This window comes from Oncorhynchus clarkii, chromosome 18 (assembly GCF_045791955.1).
Source record: "Oncorhynchus clarkii lewisi isolate Uvic-CL-2024 chromosome 18, UVic_Ocla_1.0, whole genome shotgun sequence".
Lineage (NCBI taxonomy): Eukaryota > Metazoa > Chordata > Actinopteri > Salmoniformes > Salmonidae > Oncorhynchus > Oncorhynchus clarkii.
In genome coordinates, this window is record NC_092164.1 from 18,512,037 (window position 1) to 18,534,088 (window position 22,052).

Below are 22,052 nucleotides of genomic sequence, written 5' to 3' on the forward strand. Positions count from 1 at the left end.
TGTTGTCACTGTAGACTAGAACATGTCAGGACCACCAAATAAGTGCTGCTAACTTGGCTACCTACCTCTGGTGAGTGAATTTCTTCTGCATTTTAAGTAAGACATTTAGCGATCTAGATCATAACAGGCTCTGTGTGTGTTACCCAGGCCAGCCTGCACGTGTCCCACTGTCTCCTCTTGTCCATTCAGCTGTAAGAGAGAGGGGCACCTGCACCCCAGACATGAGCATGGAGGCCTCATGAAAGATTTGATGCTTTTTAACAGAAGCCACCATTCACAATTGGGCGTGCTGACTGGCCTGGGCAATGAGTTGGCTTGGCCCAACAGCTGGCCAAGTCCCATGAGGGTCTCTCCCTTTTCTCCTGCCTGCCTCCAGGTCCTCACCCTGGCCCAATGGACCACAACACTCCTGATACTGCTCTTCACCGACCTGGCCCTCTCTGCCAAGGCTGGAGGCAGCCTGTCAATAGTAGTCATTACTGGTCAGTGGTCAAAAGTAATTAAACTGACAATTATTAAACCAGTTTTTGATTAGGGCATAAATAATTTTCTAAACATTTCCTGAACTTTCTTCCTGTTTTGTGCCTACTGAACATGACAGTGTATGTTGACTGAGATGGCTGGAGGTCAGTGGTGATGTGGCCCTTGTAATTGAAAGGCCAGCGGGGTCAAATAAAAGGTCAGAGAGCACAGTGGCCATATACAGTGCCTTGCGAAAGTATTCGGCCCCCTTGAACTTTGCGACCTTTTGCCACATTTCAGGCTTCAAACATAAAGATATAAAACTGTATTTTTTTTTGTGAAGAATCAACAACAAGTGGGACACAATCATGAAGTGGAACGACATTTATTGGATATTTCAAACTTTTTTAACAAATCAAAAACTGAAAAATTGGGCGTGCAAAATTATTCAGCCCCCTTAAGTTAATACTTTGTAGCGCCACCTTTTGCTGCGATTACAGTTGTAAGTCGCTTGGGGTATGTCTCTATCAGTTTTGCACATCGAGAGACTGAAATTTTTTCCCATTCCTCCTTGCAAAACAGCTCGAGCTCAGTGAGGTTGGATGGAGAGCATTTGTGAACAGCAGTTTTCAGTTCTTTCCACAGATTCTCGATTGGATTCAGGTCTGGACTTTGACTTGGCCATTCTAACACCTGGATATGTTTATTTTTGAACCATTCCATTGTAGATTTTGCTTTATGTTTTGGATCATTGTCTTGTTGGAAGACAAATCTCCGTCCCAGTCTCAGGTCTTTTGCAGACTCCATCAGGTTTTCTTCCAGAATGGTCCTGTATTTGGCTCCATCCATCTTCCCATCAATTTTAACCATCTTCCCTGTCCCTGCTGAAGAAAAGCAGGCCCAAACCATGATGCTGCCACCACCATGTTTGACAGTGGGGATGGTGTGTTCAGGGTGTTGCTTTTACGCCAAACATAACGTTTTGCATTGTTGCCAAAAAGTTCAATTTTGGTTTCATCTGACCAGAGCACCTTCTTCCACATGTTTGGTGTGTCTCCCAGGTGGCTTGTGGCAAACTTTAAACTACACTTTTTATGGATATCTTTAAGAAATGGCTTTCTTCTTGCCACTCTTCCATAAAGGCCAGATTTGTGCAATATACGACTGATTGTTGTCCTATGGACAGAGTCTCCCACCTCAGCTGTAGATCTCTGCAGTTCATCCAGAGTGATCATGGGCCTCTTGGCTACATCTCTGATCAGTCTTCTCCTTGTATGAGCTGAAAGTTTAGAGGGACGGCCAGGTCTTGGTAGATTTGCAGTGGTCTGATACTCCTTCCATTTCAATATTATCGCTTGCACAGTGCTCCTTGGGATGTTTAAAGCTTGGGAAATCTTTTTGTATCCAAATCCGGCTTTAAACTTCTTCACAACAGTATCTCGGACCTGCCTGGTGTGCTCCTTGTTCTTCATGATGCTCTCTGCGCTTTTAACGGACCTCTGAGACTATCACAGTGCAGGTGCATTTATACGGAGACTTGATTACACACAGGTGGATTGTATTTATCATCATTAGTTATTTAGGTCAACATTGGATCATTCAGAGATCCTCACTGAACTTCTGGAGAGAGTTTGCTGCACTGAAAGTAAAGGGGCTGAATAATTTTGCACGCCCAATTTTTCAGTTTTTGATTTGTTAAAAAAGTTTGAAATATCCAATAAATGTTGTTCCACTTCATGATTGTGTCCCACTTGTTGTTGATTCTTCACAAAAAAATACAGTTTTATATCTTTATGTTTGAAGCCTGAAATGTGGCAAAAGGTCGCAAAGTTCAAGGTGGCCGAATACTTTCGCAAGGCATTGTATGCTATTAAATTACTATTCTAATTCCTAATTCTATGACGGTGGCCATAGGGCCCTCTTCTGCTCCCTTTGACACCGGTAGCGCAGGGTCTTCTCGTAAAAGTGTCCCCGACACTCTACTTCACTACTTGTCTTTTTAATCCTAATTTGTGTAGTTTGGGCCTATTGCCCGAGGCCTATTCCTGATTTGAAAAAACATTTGAAACCAAATCTTCGTCTAACCTTTGAAACTGTTTGGAGTGCTGTGTTGAAGACCTGCTGCCTTTTTGAGGAATGCCATTAATTTGTGGCTCAGAATGCAAATCGGGGTATAGGTGGACTTCCAGCAGTTGTTGCTGCAAAGACACCTGTTTACTTTAAGCCGAGGGGGCAGATGGTCTCTAAGCCACTGTAACAGAGTGGCTGATGGTCAATGGGCTACTGTGTTATTAGACTGTTATACAGTATGTTGGTGGACCTCCAGCAGTTGTTGTAAAGACACCTGTTTACTTTAAGCCGAGGGGGCAGATGGTCTCTAAGCCGCGCTGTAACAGAGAGAGGCTGGCAGTTTACGGTCAATGGACTACTGCAGCGTTCCCCAACTAGTGCCCCGTGGCCGAAATTGGTTGTAAGCAAAGATTGAAATGATTGTTAAAGTCAAACATATATTTGTTTGGACTTCTTGTGGGCCATTTGCAGTCTACAAATGATTTGTAATTATGTTCCAGGCCCCCGACCATCTGCTTAAGAAGAAATTGGCCCGTAGCTGAATCTAGTTGAAGATTCCTGGTCTGCTGTGTTAGACTGTTCTATAGTACCATGGGTCAGCTTTACTTTTGCCTCCAGCCCTCAAACATCTGCCCGGGCTACTCTGCTCTCCTCAGCTGCTGTGGTTCTATTACACAGCCAAGGTAATACTGAGTGCTAAAACACAACTATGACACGCTCACAGTCCCAACAGTGACTTATGTGAGTGTCAGATAAACAAGTCACAGTTGGGAGCATTTTTACTTTTGTTTATAAAAAAAAGTTATGTCCAGTACCACCAACTCTGTTTAAACGTGCCTTTGTTTTCTCTAGCCTAAATACGTGCAGTGTTTATCCCAACTTAAAGTTCAGGAACTAAACTATTTTTGTTGTGCTTCTAAGTAATTTCCCTTAGTGTGCCTCCCGCAACAATAAAAACGTCCCCCTTTTCATCCTCATTCCAGCCCACCCTACATGCCCATCCTGTCCCCTTTCACCCCACTGCGACTCCCCCCTCTCCTCTTTTATTCTCTGTAAGGACATGCAGTGCTTTTAACATGATTTACCCCAGTAGAAGTGTGTAACCCTGACCCTCACCCCAACCAAGCCAAAAACAAAGGGGTTAGAGCTGCTGCAGTTCCCCAGCTAGCCAGGTGTTCCTCACCCCAGGCCTGTGTTCTAGCAGTGCTGGCCTCATGTTGCAGCTGCCTGCATGGCTCCCTTTGTCTGCTTCTATTATTGGCCATACACCTCCCCGTTGATTCATTGGTCACACAAGGGAAGAGCCTTTCAGAGTGACTCTGTCTGTCTGTCTGTCTGTCTGTGCATGCCTATAGGAGAATGGGTTCATATGTGTCTGTTTGTCTGTTTGTGTGTCTGTCTCTGTCTGTCTGTCTGTCTGTCTGTGCATGCCTATAGGAGAATGGGTTCATATGCGTCTGCCTGTCTGTTTGTGTGTCTGTCTGTCTGTGCATGCCTATAGGAGAATTGGTTCATATGCGTCTGCCTGTCTGTTTGTGTGTCTGTGCATGCCTATAGGAGAATGGGTTCATATGCATCTGCCTGTCTGTTTGTGTGTCTGTCTCTGTCTGTCTGTCTGTCTGTCTATCTGTGCATGCCTATAGGAGAATGGGTTCATATGCGTCTGCCTGTCTGTTTGTGTGTCTGTCTGTCTGTGCATGCCTATAGGAGAATTGGTTCATATGCGTCTGCCTGTCTGTTTGTGTGTCTGTCTGTCTGTCTGTGCATGCCTATAGGAGAATGGGTTCATATGCGTCTGCCTGTTTGTGTGTCTGTCTGTCTGCGCATGCCTATAGGAGAATGGGTTCATATGCGTCTGCCTGTCTGTTTGTGTGTCTGTCTGTCTGCGCATGCCTATAGGAGAATGGGTTCATATGCGTCTGCCTGTCTGCGTTTGTGTGTCTCATTGTGAGGTCACTGCACTCCCATTGGTGAAGCCAGGCAACAAGTGTCTATCCGAGGAATGGTCGACATTGTAGCTCCATCTGTTGAGCCACTCATTGTTCAACCTGCCTGACTGGCTTGGAAAAAAAACTGGGCCTTATGATCAACACACTATCCTTGGATTTTGGCTTTGAAGAGTAGGAAGTGTTTGGAATGTGAAATACTTAATTTTTTGCTCACATCTGTTGAGCAGGGATCTATGAACTTCCAAAAGCTTTCTCTAATGCTGGAATGAACCAAGTTATCTCCCTAAGGACATTTTACTAAAGAGGTTTGCTTTGTTTGGCTGTTGGATGTTCTGCTGAGGTCAGGGTAAGTGGAGATATTAGGCCTTAACTATTTTAGGCAATCTTTCCCATTAAACCATGTCTGTTTCAATGCAGCATTTCAATAGGCTTATGTCAAATGTCTTCTGACAGAATTCTAAGAGTTTTAAGAAAACAAGTATTTAGCTGTACCCAATTAGGCCTTCATGTGTTATTTTTCCTTGGAATCTGTAGTGATTTATGTTTGACCAAGGGCATGTCTCTTCACCAGTGGAGTGGTCACCTTTTACACGTTGTCTCACCACACCTGGTGACAGGTTTCTCTTTCTTATAGGGCTCTCACAGGGCTTTGGGGCAAATGTCTTTTCACAGCCTCTTTTAAGGGACTTTTAGCACGAGAGGGTGTATGTTTTGAGACGCTGACTGTGCACATTTTCGTTTCAACATTTAGTTTATTCTGGTTTTACAGTTTAGTGAAAAATAACACATCGTGAGGAGATTGTAGCAAGTTATGCTTCACTTCATACTGAAAAGAATCATCTATTAGGAAAGTCTGAATTTGACCTAGATATACTGAGCCTTCAGTAAGTGTTCATACCCCTTGACCTATTCCACATTTTGTCGTTACAGCCTGAATTCAAAATTGATTAAATATAAACAAATTCTCACCCATCTACACACAATATCCCATAATGACAGTGAAAACCAGTTTTAAGAAATGTTTGCACATTTATTGAAAATGAAATACAGAAATCAAATGTTCCTAAATGTTCACACCCGAGTCAATACTTTGGAGAAGCACCTTTGGCAGCGATTACAGCTGTGAGTCTTTCTCCTACAGCATTCCACACCTGGATTGTGCAACATTTTCCCATTCATTCTGTGAACATTGCTAGACAACCATTTTCAGGTCTTGCCATAGATTTTCAAATAGATTTAAGTCAAAACTGTAGCTTGGCCACTCAGGAACATTCACTGTCTTCTTGGTAAACTACTCCAGTGTAGATTTGGCCTTGTGTTTTAGGTTATTAGTCTGAACAGGCTTTCTTCTCTTCACTCTGTCATTTAGGTTATTGTGGAGTACAGTTGTTTCCTCTTACTTTCTCTGATGGAATAATCTCTCTGAAAGTGAATGAGAATCAAACTAAGCTTCATGTCTGTGGTTTAGGCCTCGTTCTAAATTCTAAGACGCTATTGAAGACTTGGCCAGTTTGATAATAGTTTGGTTTTAAAATTAAGGTTAATCATTTGTTTATTGCTCTGCTTCAAAATACTTTTGGATGAGCATGACTGGAAAAACTGGTCCACTGAGATGAAGGTACTAGAAACATTCTCACTGGCTGGGTGGTGGAGTATGAGTGATGAGATGGGGAAGGGACAATGTTGTGATTTTTTTTTTTAGGATGAAGAAGAGAATGTTCTCATCCTAGTGTCACTTGACTCTGTCTGGCTGGGCGGACGCAGCGGGGGGCGGTTGAGCGTCCCCCCCATCCTGGAAAAATATGATTTGTCCCCCCCCCAATATATCACTGTAAACATAACTATGTAATTCCAATAATATTAATAATATGCAGTGAAAGCACTTGTGCTGATTATAGACACTTAGGGCGTTTTTAAGTTTCAAAAGATTGAGACCCCCCGCCCTTTACCTCACAATGGTTTGATCCACTGCCTCCCAGCGCTCAGTACTGACACATGATGCAGGTACTCTGCGTGTGTGGGGAATCTGAGACTCTGTCGTTGGTGCCTGACCTCCAGTAAGTAGTTCAAACAAAGGATATGTTAGATATTTCTTTACTTCTACCACTCAATACAAGAAGACACATTTTTAACCGTCACCAGTCTTCATTAAATTACAGGTCACTCTCTATGTTAGCTAGTGGTTAGCTGATGTTTGCTAGCTAGCTACAGTAACATAAACCAGTGTTAGCAGCTATTTGAGTCAATGAGAGAAACTAGCAATGCAATGTAGTGTTCCTTAGCTGGCAAGGTAACAGAGTACGTGTCTACCGTCTGAAAGGCACTCAATGCACGTAACTAACGTGAGGTTACTCCAGTCAATCGCACCATAGCGATGTTTTATGTTGGCAGGGTTCGCACACAATAGCTGAATTTGCAGAGCTATGTGGCGTCGTCAAAGATGGAATCTTTGCTATCGTCAGTTAATTCAGCAGCATACCACCCTGCATCCCACTGCTGGCTTGCTTCTGAAGACCAGATGCTGTTGGAAGTGGTGTTGGAGGGCCAGTAGGAGGCACTCTTTACTCGGGTCTAAAAAATATATATATATATATCCCAATACCCCACAGACACTGCCCTGTGTAGGGTGCCGTCTTTCAGATGGGATGTTAAACGGGTGTCCTGACTCTCTGAGGTCATTAAAGATTCCATGGCACTTATCGTAAGAGTAGGGGTGTTAGCCCTGGTGTCCTAACTAAATTCCCAATCTGGCCCTCAAACCATCACGGTCACCTAATAATCCCCAGTTTACAATTGTCTCTTTCATCTCCCCTGTAACTATTCCCCAGGTCGTTGCTGCAAATGAGAACGTGTTCTCAGTCAACCTACCTGGTAAAATAAATTCCAAGATCAGCATGCAGCTGAAGTGCTTCGAAGTCCCTGTGATAAGGTTAGCGATAAACTGAACAGAACTACACTCTCTTCTAAATATCTTTAATGGTCTCGTTGCAAAATCTACATTGTCGCTAGGGCACTTTGAAGTACCTGTGTGCCGATCTTGGAATAAACTGAAGATATCAAAGATTATAGCAAACACCACAGAAACGGAATTGGTGCTCGCTAGCTCTGCAAATGCAGCTATTGTTGGAAGCCAGCCAATATGAAACAAACTATATTAAACTTACAGAAGGTTGCAGCATACGTTGTGTAAATTGTGAACTAATCCAACTGTCAACCCTTGTCACTGCAATCCGTGTCACATTTGCTAGCTGACTAGCTAGCAACCTTTAAGATCGAAGTCCATCTAGAATGATAGATGCCCATCTCCTACTGTAAATAACCTGCACACTGTGTGTGTAGCCAGCCAGGTAGAAAAATGGCAGAAAAAAGACGGACATCAGAGTATTTCTCAGTACACCAAAACGCAAAGTAAGAACCCTAGTAGCCTAATATCTCAAAGACTAGTTGATAAAATGTTCATTAGAAAGAAGTGAAATGCTAATGGAAATGTTTCACAATGCTGTCATTAGGCAGAGCAGGCAACAGATGGCATACAGACAGCAGAGCTGGGGACAGATGGCATACAGACAGCAGAGCTGGGGACAGATGGCATACAGGCAGCAGAGCTAGGGACAGATGGCATACAGACAGCAGAGCTGGGGACAGATGGCACACAGACAGCAGAGCTGGGGACAGATGGCACACAGACAGCAGAGCTGGGGACAGATGGCACACAGACAGCAGAGCTGTCTGTGTGCCAGACAGCAGAGCTGGGTACAGAGAGCACACAGACAGCAGAGCTGGGGACAGATGGGCAGGGACAGGGAGTCTCAGGTAAGTTTGTTTGGCAACATTATGAAAGGTTCTCTCATTTTTAGACTTAAATAGGGACATAATTTGAAAATGCCATGCCTCTCAACTTAAACTGGTGACTGAACTAAGATTTGTTTAAGACAATGGTATTGCTGTTGTGATTAATTGTGTAGTTTTGGGTACTGGTAGGTATGGCAAACACATTATTTATTTTCTAGGAGACTGAGTCGGTGAGGGTGGTGAAAGGGAAAGAGACTTCAGAGGACAGTGTCACAGCCACGGCAGGACCAGGTGTCACCCTTGTTGCCAGCAGCACTATACAGTTACCTCCGTGATGGGACAAAACCATATCAGCCACACAAACAATTTGTAGAACCACAAACTCTTGCCAACAGAGTGTTGACGTTTCAAGAGAGATGCTTTCACGATTTCCCCTGGCTACATTATAATCCATCAGTAAAAGGAGTGTTGTGTTTTCAGTGTAGCCAAGGGTTTTCAAGTCAGCCATCTTTTGGCCAAAGAGCAGATGCTGCCTTCATTAGTGCAGGATTTAGGAACTGGAGAAAAGCCATTGAAAAATTCACAGCACATCAAAACTGCCAAACCCACCGCCACTTTGTAACTGTCGCAGCACACCAGCTAAATCCAATCAGTGTCCAGTTATCCAGCACGTGGGGTAAACAGTAGAAATGACGAAAGCTACCTTGCACTGTATGAGAAAGCAACAACATGGATTGAATCCATTGAGACACACTCAAGACGTTTTGCTGGCAAAGCAGTGGATCACTATAGGGCAGAATTTTTTTAAGTGTTGGATGGTGTGGAGGTTCAGTTTGGCGACCGCTTTTACCAGGAAAGTCTAAACGTCCTGCAAAAGTTGGAAAGAGCGCTTCTCACAGGGGAGTTGGATGAGTCTCTAGATCAGTACCCTGAGCTGAACATAGATTCTCTTTCAGTGCAGATCCCTCTCTTTTGCAACAAATACACCTGTAGCAGCAGAGGTCCTCAGAAGGCTTCCAGTGGAGGTGCGAGGGGTTGTTTGATCAGAATTTTGTTTGTGGAGCCAATGTCTTCATGTGAGGCTGAGAGGAGTTTCAATGCACTCCGCATGTTAAAGACTTGGCTACGGGCTAGCATGGGCCAAGAGAGACTGAACGCCGTAGTTATCTGTAAAGTAAATCATGACAGGCTGGATAGTCTTGAGGGAAAATATCTGCCAGCAATTTGTTGGATCCATTGAAACCTGCAAACGTATGTTCAGTTCTTTTGTTCAGTAGTGTGTATAGCAGTGGTTCTCAACCTTTTTTGAATCCTTGTGCTGAATACTTTCATTATACTTTTTTATTTCACTGACCCCTTGCAATTACACCAGGGGGGACACTAGGGGACACACACCTTGTTTATAGTATGATATTTGTTCTTTTGTTTGTTAGTTTTTAGTACATGACAGTACACTTACTAATGATTTATTTGATGTTATTTTATTTAAAATTGCATACTTAGTGTGACATACTTGTCCATAGCTGCTGTTTGAAGAGTTGAGACACTGACTGAACAATAAATAAGTATTTTTGAAGGATATTTTGGTTGATTTATTTGGGTTATTCATTGAAGTAGCTCATTCACTTTTAGAACTGTACTTATTGAGGTTTTTGTTCTTGTAAAGCTATTGTAGTAGGCTCAGGCCAATGGCACATATTGAATGACTATATTAATGCATCAGAGAAAGTCAAATAAAAAGGTCAATTCAATACGGAGACCAACTTTGTGATAGTTCTCAATGGAGAGTCTTAGATGAGATCACATCATGTTCATTGTATTTATGAAAACTGCACCCATTCAGTGTACAGTACCATTGCCACCTACTGGCCTTTCTTGGTATTGCTGGTTGCAAATACAAATACCTGCATATATACTGGACTGATAAGGAACACTGCTATAACTATTATTAGTAGTAGTATTATAATGATTTAAACATTTTAACAAGTTGGGACAACCCTTCAGTTAACTACTGTACCTATCAATTATCCAGTAGTAGTGATTATGGTTCCTCAATATACATTTAACATATTACTGTGTTACAGCACTACTTTTGGTGTCCCCCTCGGGAATTGCTCTTGAGAGAATTTAATGTAATTGTCCCCTCCAAAGTTGATATCAGATTTTCGCCCCTGCTCTGCAGACAGCCCCCTTCCCCACCAACGCCAAGGAGGGAACACCCAGACCCCCCCCATCCCACACACCGCTGTCTTCCCAGCCCAAAGCCCTGTGTTACATATTCATTAGTCTACTGCTTCGGTGCTTTAATCAATGAATGGACCGCCAATATTAGGAGGAGGGACTCTGGGCTGATGTTTGAAAGATGCTATCGAATGAAACGGCAGTTGAGCCTGGCGGCTGTCCAACAAGGCATGACATCATAGTCCACACAGCTTGATAGTTATGCTGTCACTGATAATGAGCTACGTTATTCCAAGGAAAAGGTTGTAGGCTACACAACATACGATTTCTGTAACAGCGTTTTGGTTTTTCTTGTCGACATTGGATTATCTGCATGTCTGAAGCAGCTCCTGGGAGCCTCTGGGGTGATGATGATGAGAGAGAGAGAGACACTGAAACCCTTTCTCCCTGCTCTCTTTGTGACCGAAGTCTTTTTCAAATCTCTGCCGTCCATCTCTCCCCTTATTAACAGGTAACTAGGTCATCTGGAGAACACGCGTTGAAAGATGATGAGCTAAGGCCTCAGAGCAGGCCGGACACCCTCCACTGCATGTTCTGCATCCCATCAGGAGGACTGTTGCTTTGAGAGGCTCGTCGCCTACAGAACACAACCCAGTCCCCCTTCTGTGGCTGTGGACAGGCGGCGGGCGCTCAGAGCACCAACCCGACAATGGCTGCACCGGAGGTGACCCAGAGTGCAACTGGCAGTTGTATTGTTGGGGAACGTCAGTCAGACACACTTGAGCGGCCCCTATTCCCCAGGTCTTCCTTTTGTGCACAGAATACTAAATTATTCCAGCTCTGGATCTGTCTTGGAATATTTTTTAGGGGACATTCTTTCAACCGCTGCAGCCTAGCAACCCTGGGCCATGTTGCTAAGCAGCCCTCTTTCATATAATGCACACACTCCCATCCTCCCACCCCACCATGACACCTTTAAAGGGATGTTACATTTTAGCAGACATGAAAACATTTAGATGAGGTTTTAGGAAACCTTTAAAAGGCTAGAGGCTGCAGACTCAACAGATGTATCTGCCAACGTGATGATGCCCTGTAGCCACATTGTTGCACAGTTATGACTAAATGATGATGCCGTGGGCTATACACTGACTGTTATTTCTTGTGAAATTATAATATGCAGTTGTTTATAGTGCCCATCCAGGTTGGGGTTCTTCAAATCCATTTCACAATACAAGAGATCTATTGAAACCCCTGTTTGAAAATGGCAGTTTATTTACCATTGTTACCATTGAGTGTTTCTATTGATTTACTTCCTGTTCCTTTACTGTTCAAACGAGTGACTCAGGGGAGGAACCATATGCTCCTGAAGCACGGGGGGAGTCGGGCCTTAGCCCAACACATAACGGCTATTTGTGTTTAAACAGAGCAGCCTCTGTTTCCCCTGAGATTGATGTGTTGTGACGTGGGCTGGGCGGGAGGTGGCACGCTGTGGCTGGCCCCTCTTAATTAGGACAGGGCACCCCCAGGATCGCACCCCGCTTTGTCTCAGCCAATCTGTGCCCTGCTGGGGAGCTCGGCTCAGGTCAGCTAGTCACATCCAACAACCAAATATGGTTCAGCGTTTGAGTAGCCTAGACATGGCCTTATTTACTATGAAAACATAGGAAACATATGGGAAGTATTGTAAGACAGCAGTCTGTCGCAGAGCATATGTCAAGATCTGTATTTATTGCAGTACAATTTGTCCAAAATGTAAAATATTGGTTTATGGAGGATCATTAGTTTAGTATATTCAATTATTCTGTCTCTCTCTGCTCTCTCTCTCTGCTCTCTCGGGTGAAGCTCACAGATCCGTCTACCTGTTCTCACTAAAGCCAAGAAATGAATCTCCCAGGTGTCGATAGAGTCAAGCCTGTTGAAGTTTCTCATCAGTTTACTGACCCCAGAGGTGTGTATGAGATGTATGTCTCGTGAGATTCAAACTTTAACGAGACATTTTATGAGCATGGATTCCCTCCCTATTGTTTTTGAACTGAAGTCAAGCCTTGTGTAATGGAACTCAACTGGTCTTTTGGCTTTACTCACTGAAATACTCTTTCAATTGTTTTGAACCTCTCTCTCACTCACTCACGTGGACACGGTAAGACGGGGGTAGAAGTGGTGGGAGTGGTCCTCCGGGGTCAGGCCTCAGCCTGCGAGGGCAGTGGAAATTGCAGCTTGCCCACGCCTGGGGGGAAGGAGAGGGAGGAGAGCGCTGGCTTTGACAGTGACCCAGATTCAGCCTGAAACAGCACTGGTTCTAACCCGGCTGGAGGAGTGTCCGTATCTGAGCTAGATGGAGGTGTGCCTGATCCAAACATCCACCAACACAGGACTCCCTGTGTGAACCTGGGGTCCGAGGGGCCTCCTGACCCTCTGTCGGGGGAGCCTTCATCCGGGGAAGCCCTGAGGGAGCACCAGTCCAAGCTGGAGTTTGCCCTGAAGCTGGGCTACGCAGAGGAGCTGGTGCTGGCCAAGCTGGGACCGTACACACTCATCAACAACATACTGGGAGAGCTGGTCAAACTGGGCCGTAAAGGCAGAGACAAACCAACAGCTGACTGGGTCCACAGCTTCACAGCCCGCCCCCTCATCCTCCTGCTCCTCCTCTTCTACCTGTGGGTATGTGGAGGCGCAGCAGGGGAGGTCAGACTCCCCCTATTAGACAGACCTCCTCCTTGGGGACAAGGACAACCTGCGGCCCGTCGTCCTGGACGGTAGCAACGTGGCAATGAGGTGAGGGTCTATGCACCATGATTACAGAAAACACACAATGCCTATTTCCTCCATTGTAGCCCGTTGCTTGGTCTATGTTAAGGTAGTTGTGTAACTGTTGTCAAAGTCACCTACATATTGTTGATATGATGCTAGAGCCTGTAAGGTAGTTAACGTCTGTCTCTGGTAGCCACGGCAATAAGGTGTTCTCCTGCTACAGCATCCAGCTGGCTGTTGATTGGTTCCTGGAGCGAGGTCACCGTGACATCACTGTATTTGTGCCGTCCTGGAAGAAAGAGCAGTCTCGCCCTGATGCCCTCATCACAGGTAAACACACACACACACGCACGTAGGTGAACTCTCAGATGGGCCTCAGTGCTCACTGGATTACACGGTTCTCCAATTTTCTGTCTGTCTGTGTCTCTGTCTGTCTGTGTCTCTGTCTGTGTGTCTAGACCAGGATACTTTGCGTCGTCTGGAGAAGGACAAGATCTTGGTGTTCACTCCGTCTTGTCGGGTCCAGGGTCGCCGGGTGACGACCGTTTCATCGTCAAGCTGGCCTACAAGTCCAACGGCATCATCGTCTCTAACGACAACTACCGCGACCTGGCCTGTGAGAAGCCAGAGTGGAAGAAGTTAATTGACGAGCGGCTGCTCATGTACTCAGTTTGTCAACGACAAGTAAGGAAGGAGTGATACGACTCCGCCTTAGCCTAGAAGTGGTATGATGTTCATTATGCTAATGCTTGGCTGTATAGGATTAAGTATGTTAATAATCTCTCTCCCTCTCCAAACTCCTCTCCTCTCTCTCACTTCCTCCCTATGTCTCCTGATGACCCTCTAGGTCCCTCTGCCTGAAATATGCAGTGGGTTGGTTAAAAAACAATACAACCTTTTTATTTTGTAACGAAGAACCTTCTCTCTGGCACTGTGTCAGTGAGGGCAAAAAGTCATGCCTTTACGACACATGTAATACTCTGAACCATGTTCAGCAAACTTATGCATGTTTTGGTAACACTTTCTTTTAATAGTCTGTAATTAAACATTAGTTGTCTTTTTGAAGCCCCTAATCTAAAGTGAGCGCTATTTATACTTTATACATATTGAGTGACGTGTCATTTCTCCCAAAAAGAGGGGCTTGACATTGGTAGACATTTCAGGAGTACTTGGTAAAAGAATAAACTGACAGGATGATTAATAAATGGTGTGTACTGTTTGTAAATGCCTTATGAATGGTTTATAATTAACTTTGTTTATTACGGACCCTTAAAGTGTTACCCATGTTTTATTCAAGTGTTCGTGTCTTTTCAATCTTATTGTATCAGATTTGTTTTGTTGAGCTTGATGTATCAGTTCTGTTGTATTCTATTAGCTTGACAACTCCATGCCTATTAAATATAGTTTTGGTTTGTATTCTTCATTAACAATTGGTTGTCCTTGTTTTGTTGGTAATGCAGTCTTGCAGTCAGATGTGATGAGTTGTCCTACACTGTGACGCAAATAGTCAGTCATTGTAATTTCCAGAACACCAGACCAAGAATTTCATGATGTACTAGAATAACATTTACTCTACTACAGATTGGAGTTGTCCTGTCATCTAATTCTGAGGGCAGAGACAAATGTGATTAGGTTGGGTTAAAAAAAAATCAACCTTAATCCAACAGACCAGGCTTCAAACCTCCGGCCTCATCAAGATTAGAACCTGTGACCACCTGATCCGTCCCAGTGCACTGCACCACTTGTTTTTTCACATATTTGCACTGTTATAACTAATCACATTTGGAATTGAACTGGCAACCCTGTGTGACACACCTTTATCCAGCCCCAAATACTTTATTTGACTCCCCTGTACACGGACTGACATGGTTTCATCCAGAGATGGACTGTAGTGCGCAAAAGCCTGTTTTAGCATGGGCAGCGCCATGGAGACCTTTCACCATTTTGAAGTAGTCAGCTGGGTGGGACTTCCTATGGGTTAAGGATCACATAATTCCAACCAGGTCATCGGGAGGGGTCAACCAATGAATTATACGCGTGAGGAAACACTCCATAACTGCAGGTGGCAGTAAATCACCAACCTTGACTGTATGCCTGTTCAAACACACTCTAGGTGACTGTATGTACCCTTTCCATGTTTGCCAACTCAAAGAAAATTGACTACTTGAAAATGGAAACGGCCGCAATGGCGCTACCCGTGACCTCAGACTCCATAATGGGACAGATACAATGTCTATGGTTTAATCCAACAATTCATTCTTCCATCGAGGTTGAGCTGTCAGAACAAGTTTGAAAAACGGCAATGAGCAAAATATTTGATGTGCGACAAAAAGTCAATTACTGTAGTTAACTAAATGGTTAATTTGGCTTGACCTTTCCTGTTGTAATCAGATGTTTGTGGCAGTTAACCAGATATGACACTGCTTTTTGTGAGAAAATCTTTAGATCTGAAAATGTACATCAACTGCTCATTGCATGTTCTTATCACTAAGCATCAAGATGGAATTGTCTGCCCTGCATGAATGAACAGTGTTGTTTGAGGTTAATGTCTAAAGAAGGACTGACACATTCAAAATCACTTAAACATATCTTTTACTGGTGTCAGAGATAAAATGTAGTTTGTTTAAATGATTGGTAAACAAAAACGTAATTTTTTACTTTTATTGTGAAACCAATGGACTGAGGTCCATCTGTGTCCATCTTACAGAAACACTAGTTTTATAAACGTAAGGAAAAACTGAACAGCAAACATGACCGCTGTTTCCAAAAGAGGCATCACGGTTCTCATTGGAGGTCAAACAAGCAGGCTAACAGGCTCAGCCAATGGGAAAAGCACAACTCAACAATATGGGGGATGGTGGCATGTAGAGTAGTTCTCTTTTCACCTCCAGTGAGCTACTGATGCATGCTGGTAGATAGTTTGATCTTGGAACACATTACAAAAAAATAACAGTTGGAAGCACAGTTTTTTTTTCACCTGCTATGGCAAATACAACCCCTATATTTGGACACTCACTGGGTTAACAAAAAGGCAGGTTTGGGTCAAGCCCCTTCAGTGTCCTCCGGATCCAAACAAGTGCTTTATTTTATTAAAACTCTGGCTTTAAAGATCTCAACTTAAACCACCTATCTAGTGTAGCATAACAAATAATCACGTCATCTGATTGCAAATAAAAACTGAACACTCCGGTTCATTCAAAACGCATCAGTAACATTTATCCACAAAACTGGAGTTAATTTGAGTTGGATCGAGTAAAAAGGTTGTGTGAGAAAAGATCAAGGTCTGAAAAAAAGGGGGCAAGAGGTTGGGTCCCTCTAATGACAGCAAATAGATAGGGGGGCACATTCACCTCTGACATCTGCACCCGTCTGTCTCTTCACAGTCCTAAATTGGTGGCACTCTGCCATTGGGTTTCCATCCATCCTGCTGACAGCTGTGGCAGAGAGAACAGTGAGCAGATCTGTCCAGCAGCTGAGAAGAAACATGACTGTCCTATTCTGGCCCCAGTTGGCTGTCAGCAGACAGATGCAGGTCCCGTGTCCAAACAGCTCTTAACAATAACCAGTCAAACCAGCTCCACTACCACAGGACACAGACACCATGTCTACACAGCCTGGGTCACTGATGTCCTCAACCTCACTACTGCACAGTATCACAACTGTCCACTACAGAAAATACAGACTCACAGCCGCGTCCTTGGTGCTGGATTGCTTGACCTTTGATCTTCTGGATAATTTAGGTGTAGTTCAGAGAAACTTTAGTAACACAAAACAAAAGGTAGATGTATCAAAGAGGCCACCGTGTAAAACATTTTTTGATCAATTGTCTCCACTAGTGACACTTGAATGAGTCACCGCTTGAAAGTACATCTGGCATAAAAATAGCATTCTTATTTTGGTTGAAATGTTAACCAATAAAGCAACATCGCCTCCTAGTCTGAACTAGCCAAGCCACAGTCAAAACTCAGAATCTGTGGGAGGGGATTGAGACTGAGTGTTTGATTGGGTCAGTCACTGTGGTTACAGTATTGAGGTAGAGATCTCTTCTCCGACAAGGACTGACGTTTTCATGTGCTCTCCAGCCAGAAAGACCATGGTATACCTCTTCAAAAGTTACTACGATGCAGAGACAGAGACATACTGGCACTCTCACGGCACTTAAGCATCTCTGTCCATCTTTCCTGGGCCTTTGTGAGCTGGTAGACAGTAAAAACCATCTATGGTGACTGGACATGAAACACTAGGAGTCAGCTCACAGGAGCTAAACAAACAGCTTTCACTCTCTTCCTACCTACGCGCACACGCCTAACCAATTAGCTTATCTTCATCATACGATCAGCTTATCTCCGACCAAATGTGCTTTACTACATTATGTATCCTTGAGCACCAAATCAAATCTCGCTATATTCTACAACTTATTCATCAAGACTCACACCTCTCCTCAAGACTGGTGTAGTGGCTTTGCACTGATGCTCAGTCTAGATAGTAGGGCCGTTCCACAAAGCCACTTCCTTTTTGCATCCCTTTGATATTTTAAGTAGAAATGGTGCATCAATATAGAATTTTAAAAAGCCTGTTCTTTTCAATGAAGTGCCCTTTAATATAGACTCCACGGTAAATTCAATAAATCAGATTTTTTATATGAATAAAGACTTAGTGGCAAAAGTCTACATTCCTCTCCGTGCCTCCGACTTCCAGGAAGACTTTAACCCACTTAACATCAACAGTTCCCCAGGCTTTCACCATCATTGTTCAGCAATAGTTATTTTGTTGCTTTGACGAAGACATTTCTGAAGACTTTATTTCATGTGATTAGTGATTCATTTTAAGTTTACAAAAAAAAAAAACCTGGTCTCTCATTTTAAAGGTCAACCCTGTTACGACAACTGAACTCTCACTTTAATATGTTGAAAATATTCCTTTCTAAATATATTTTTCTCCAAAAGAAAAATTGAACATCTAATAGTCAAATGATAGTGTAAAAGCAGGTGAGCTGGTTCTACTCTTTTTGGCCATTTTGTGGTAGGAGACGGAGTGGGTCGGGCATAACACGTCAACCCTGTTACCCATAGGCTCATTTGTTAAAACAATTCAATGTTTTGAAATTGTTCACAACATAACTGAATGGATCGATCCCATAACTAACACAAGCCTCTCTACCAGCCTTGGACCAATGAGCACAGAGAACTTAAGAAACAGGGCTTCAATAAAACGTGTCAGAATCATAGATCAGAACAAAAACGGTTTTGAAAGTACCAGACAACATCAATACGTTCAACTGAAGACAGAGTCAGTAACACTAAAGCATTGCATACTAGCTTACCGGCAAAAACAACAAAAAAAGCTTCCGATGGCCTTGTTCGCTTAAAAATCCAATCTTCCCCATTTTGGTTTTTGTTGTGTCTCCGTATTAGATATTTGAAAGCAAAGCACAGACGTATTCTTTGCAATATAAGGAGAATAGCATGTTCAGAACGGTGCAAAGCGTTGCTTGCACCCGATTGGGCGATTCCTGATGGAGATGCGGGCAGAGCTTTGGCAAAGTTTGAGGCGGTGGCGGCCGTGCCCTCTGGAACCTTTGCGGTTATGGGTACGGGGAAAAGGGGGGAGTGTAGGAGGGACAGCGCCTGTTGCTTTGACGAAAAGCGAGTCGCCAATGGACGGATGGGGGAACCCAGACCAGATCACATGGACTCAAACTCGTCGATGCGCTGCTTGGTGTTGCCCAGGCGGATCTGACGTAGGGTCTTGTACTTGTCTCTCCCGGCCTTCACGTTCTCCGCGTGAAGCATGTCATTCTGGGTCTTCATGGTATCGTCTATGGCTTCAGCCAGCTCTGAGCTCAACACCTGGGGGAAGAGAGAGTAGAGAGAGATGATTGAAACCTCTCAATGCCAGTTAACGCCATCCAGCAACTAAACAAAGCCCTTTAAGTGGAGGTCATCGGGTCTTGTGGTGTTAAAGGTTAGAGGTCAGAGGGGGCTGACCTGCAGCTGTTTCTTGAGGCGCTCGTTCTTCTGGGCCTCAGTGACGCGCTCCTCCTCGCTGCGCAGGTCCAGGGCGCTCACGCCCTCCAGAGAGAGCTCGGCGGCGTCCTCTGCGTGGTTCTCATCCTGCTCCTCGTGCTCGCTCTCAGTGGAGCCGCCCGCTGGCGTCGACGAGATCGTCATCACCGTCTTCAGCTCCTCCTTGGTCTTCTCCAGGTCGTCCTGGGCTGAGATGGCCTGGGGAGAAGGTGAGACAGGGACGAGAAGAGGGGAGTTATGGGACTTATTCAGGAACAATTTCAGTACAACATACTGTATACAACAGACTGATTCTATAGAGTCTATATTGTAACCAGGACACAGAATGTAGAGAGGTAGTTACCTTCTGCTGCCATTCAGTGGCCTCCTCATCCTTTTTTCTCTTGGCTTCCTCCAGCAGGGCTATTTTGGCAGTGAACTCGCCCAGCTCAGCGGCCAGTTGTTCCTGGTTCTTCATCTGGTCAGCGGCCTGCCTGGCCAGCTCCGCCTTGGCCTCCTCCGCTGCCTGTCTCTCCCTCTCCAGCCTCTCCGCCTCCTCCCTGGCTCTCTTCCTCTCCTGCTCCAGCTCCAGGGCCCTACGTGTCTGCTCCTCCAACTCTGTGACCATGAACAAAATACACAAAGTCCGTTAGACATCAAAAAAAAAAAAAAAAATGTCTTCTTCCTCAAACCATGTCCAGCAGCACCCACAATTTGTAAAATGTGACCAATGAGAGGCTCAGTCAGCCATGATCTCACAAATGTGATCAACTTTAAGAACAAAGGAAAAATTATATAATAAGACAGGAAATGGCTATAAAAAGTGAGAGAGGACCCACACAACAGTAAAAACAGTACGGAACAAAAAGAGCACAACATGGATTTCTCTTTCAACACACCACCCAAGTCTATAAGGTCATGTGGAAGGGTCAGGAGGGAGAGGGTTTAAATAAGTGTTTCTGAGTGGACTTAATGTTTACCTGGTGCTGAGAACAGTCCTATAAGAAGTAAGAGATGAGAGTTTAGTACCGTGGTGCAGTGAGGACCAGTCTAGAAGGTTAGGGTCAGGTCCCATTGGCATACTGACTGACATTGACCAACCAACAGCCCCATGTTGAGCCCACATCCTATCAACACCACGAAAACACTCCAGGTGAAGACAGGTTTACGTAGCATTTGCAACAGTGCAACATTTGCAACAGTGCAACATTTGCACCTGATATTGCCCTGGGACAATAAAGATTTTAAACACAAAGTAAATATCTAATTCCCTAAGGCAAATAAGAGGAGCAAAAGGCTCTTATTTGCATGAAGGCTGAATTAATCTGGCCTTATAACATGTCTTCACTAGTACAGAGATAGGAGGAACTTTAGTGGGTTGAAGGTCAGGGGCGCTGTGGGAAGAGGCAGACTGATACCTTTCTGGGCCCTCATCGTCTGGTCCTCGATCAGCCTCAGTCTCTCCATCAGTTCATCCTTCTCTCGCTCTATTCTCTCCTTCTCTTTCTCTGCGTGCTCTCGTTTCTTCTTCTCGTTCTCCAGCTGGGCTCTGACAGGAATTGATGAAGGGATATATCATCTAACTGCTAGGAAATGAACCCTTGCAACGAAGCACTATATGGGTGTGTTTTTCATCGTCACATCAATGGTGATTTTGTATCTTATTAAAGTGTACTGTAATATCCAAAGTATCAAACTGACATGGCAATGTATCGTACATGATGTCCTGCTAACGTCTGCATGTAATATCAACATTCTGGATGATTCATATTGACTTTATAAAATATTCTGAAAAGTTGATATGGTTGTTTGTTAGAAAGGTACAACTATACAACACAAATGTATCTTTACATAGGCTTTCATCTCTGTCAACATATAGCCATGACTCTGAAAGTAAAGTGCGTGTGCTTGCGTAAGATGTGTGTGTGTGTGTGTGTGTGTGTGTGCTCCTCCTGTACCTCTCCTGCTGTTTGTGGTGTTTCTCCTCTCTGGCCTGGGCCTTCATCTGCTGCACCTCGATGGTGTCAGGCTTCCTCCTCCTCATGTACAGCTCGTGGTTCCCCATACACAGAGCCAGGATCCGCTTGTTGATCCGCAACCGCGGCGCGTAGAACACAAAGTCCTACAGGGACACAGGAGACCGGGTTCAGGGGAAACCGTTAGGATGGCTAGGTAGACCATGAGATTACTATGTTTGACAACAGAGAATATGATAAACTCTTTAGAGTATAATTCACTACTACTTCTTAAAGTGTTCTGGAAAAGGGATCTGTGCCTCCACCCACATCTTGTTGTTTTGGGATCGTATAGGGAAAAAAAAAATCAGACAAAGGGAGACTTACTGGAGCTTTCTTGTCGATGGGTTTGATGACAAACTTCTTGTCATTGAAGGAGATGTTTCGGATCTCGCTCCAAGGGAAGCCAATCTTTGGTGTCAGTCTGGGGGGGATGTTGATATTTGGTCATTGATGCACACAGACAGTTTTCAATTCTCAAAATTAAGTTTTATTTTGGGGTGTAAAATATTGTGCTATAAAAGATGCCAGCAGATGGCGATGATATGCTAGAGACGTCCAAATCCATGTCGATTGCAGTATATTATACTGATCTGTGATCAAATTCCAGTCCTGCCAATGCAAGTCTCTACTCAAGAGATGGGCACTGAATTATTGTCTACCAGCTGATCTGCGGTCAGTGTTGGGAAAGGGAATGGGTCTGAGTGGCAGGACAGGAAACCATTTCAAAGCTGTGTCAGTCGTGTCCCACCCACGAATGGGAGGAAGACAGGAAGAGTAACAGACCCCACTTACTCTCTTCCCCCACCCCTCTCTCCTCTACTGCT

The 22,052-nt window shown here is 44.2% G+C and overlaps 2 protein-coding genes and 1 long non-coding RNA gene across 3 annotated transcripts in view; 2 read left to right on the forward strand and 1 right to left on the reverse strand.

The window, feature by feature from the left end:
* The first annotated feature begins 6,483 nt into the window (after nucleotides 1–6,483).
* LOC139372502 (uncharacterized) lies at nucleotides 6,484–9,854 on the forward strand. Its single transcript, XR_011627462.1, has 3 exons — nucleotides 6,484–6,538; nucleotides 7,991–8,294; nucleotides 8,492–9,854. It is a non-coding gene; the product is annotated as an uncharacterized lncRNA (long non-coding RNA).
* A 1,519-nt stretch (nucleotides 9,855–11,373) lies between these two features.
* On the forward strand, nucleotides 11,374–13,904 carry LOC139372261 (probable ribonuclease ZC3H12C). Its single transcript, XM_071112022.1, has 3 exons — nucleotides 11,374–13,229; nucleotides 13,429–13,535; nucleotides 13,669–13,904. Exons 1-3 carry the CDS (start codon nucleotides 13,225–13,227, stop codon nucleotides 13,902–13,904), a joined length of 348 nt encoding a protein of 115 aa, XP_070968123.1. The 5' UTR covers nucleotides 11,374–13,224.
* Nucleotides 13,905–15,776: 1,872 nt separating this feature from the next.
* The window catches only part of LOC139373148 (radixin-like), a 30,800-nt gene continuing 24,524 nt past the window's right edge, over nucleotides 15,777–22,052 (reverse strand). Inside the window, exons 9-14 of the mRNA XM_071113294.1 lie at nucleotides 21,553–21,649; nucleotides 21,169–21,332; nucleotides 20,629–20,759; nucleotides 19,575–19,828; nucleotides 19,193–19,429; nucleotides 15,777–19,054 (exon numbers count right to left, since the gene is read on the reverse strand). Coding sequence (XP_070969395.1) covers nucleotides 18,890–19,054; nucleotides 19,193–19,429; nucleotides 19,575–19,828; nucleotides 20,629–20,759; nucleotides 21,169–21,332; nucleotides 21,553–21,649 — 1,048 coding nt within the window. The 3' untranslated portion in view covers nucleotides 15,777–18,889. The remainder of the gene's footprint in view (nucleotides 19,055–19,192; nucleotides 19,430–19,574; nucleotides 19,829–20,628; nucleotides 20,760–21,168; nucleotides 21,333–21,552; nucleotides 21,650–22,052) is intronic.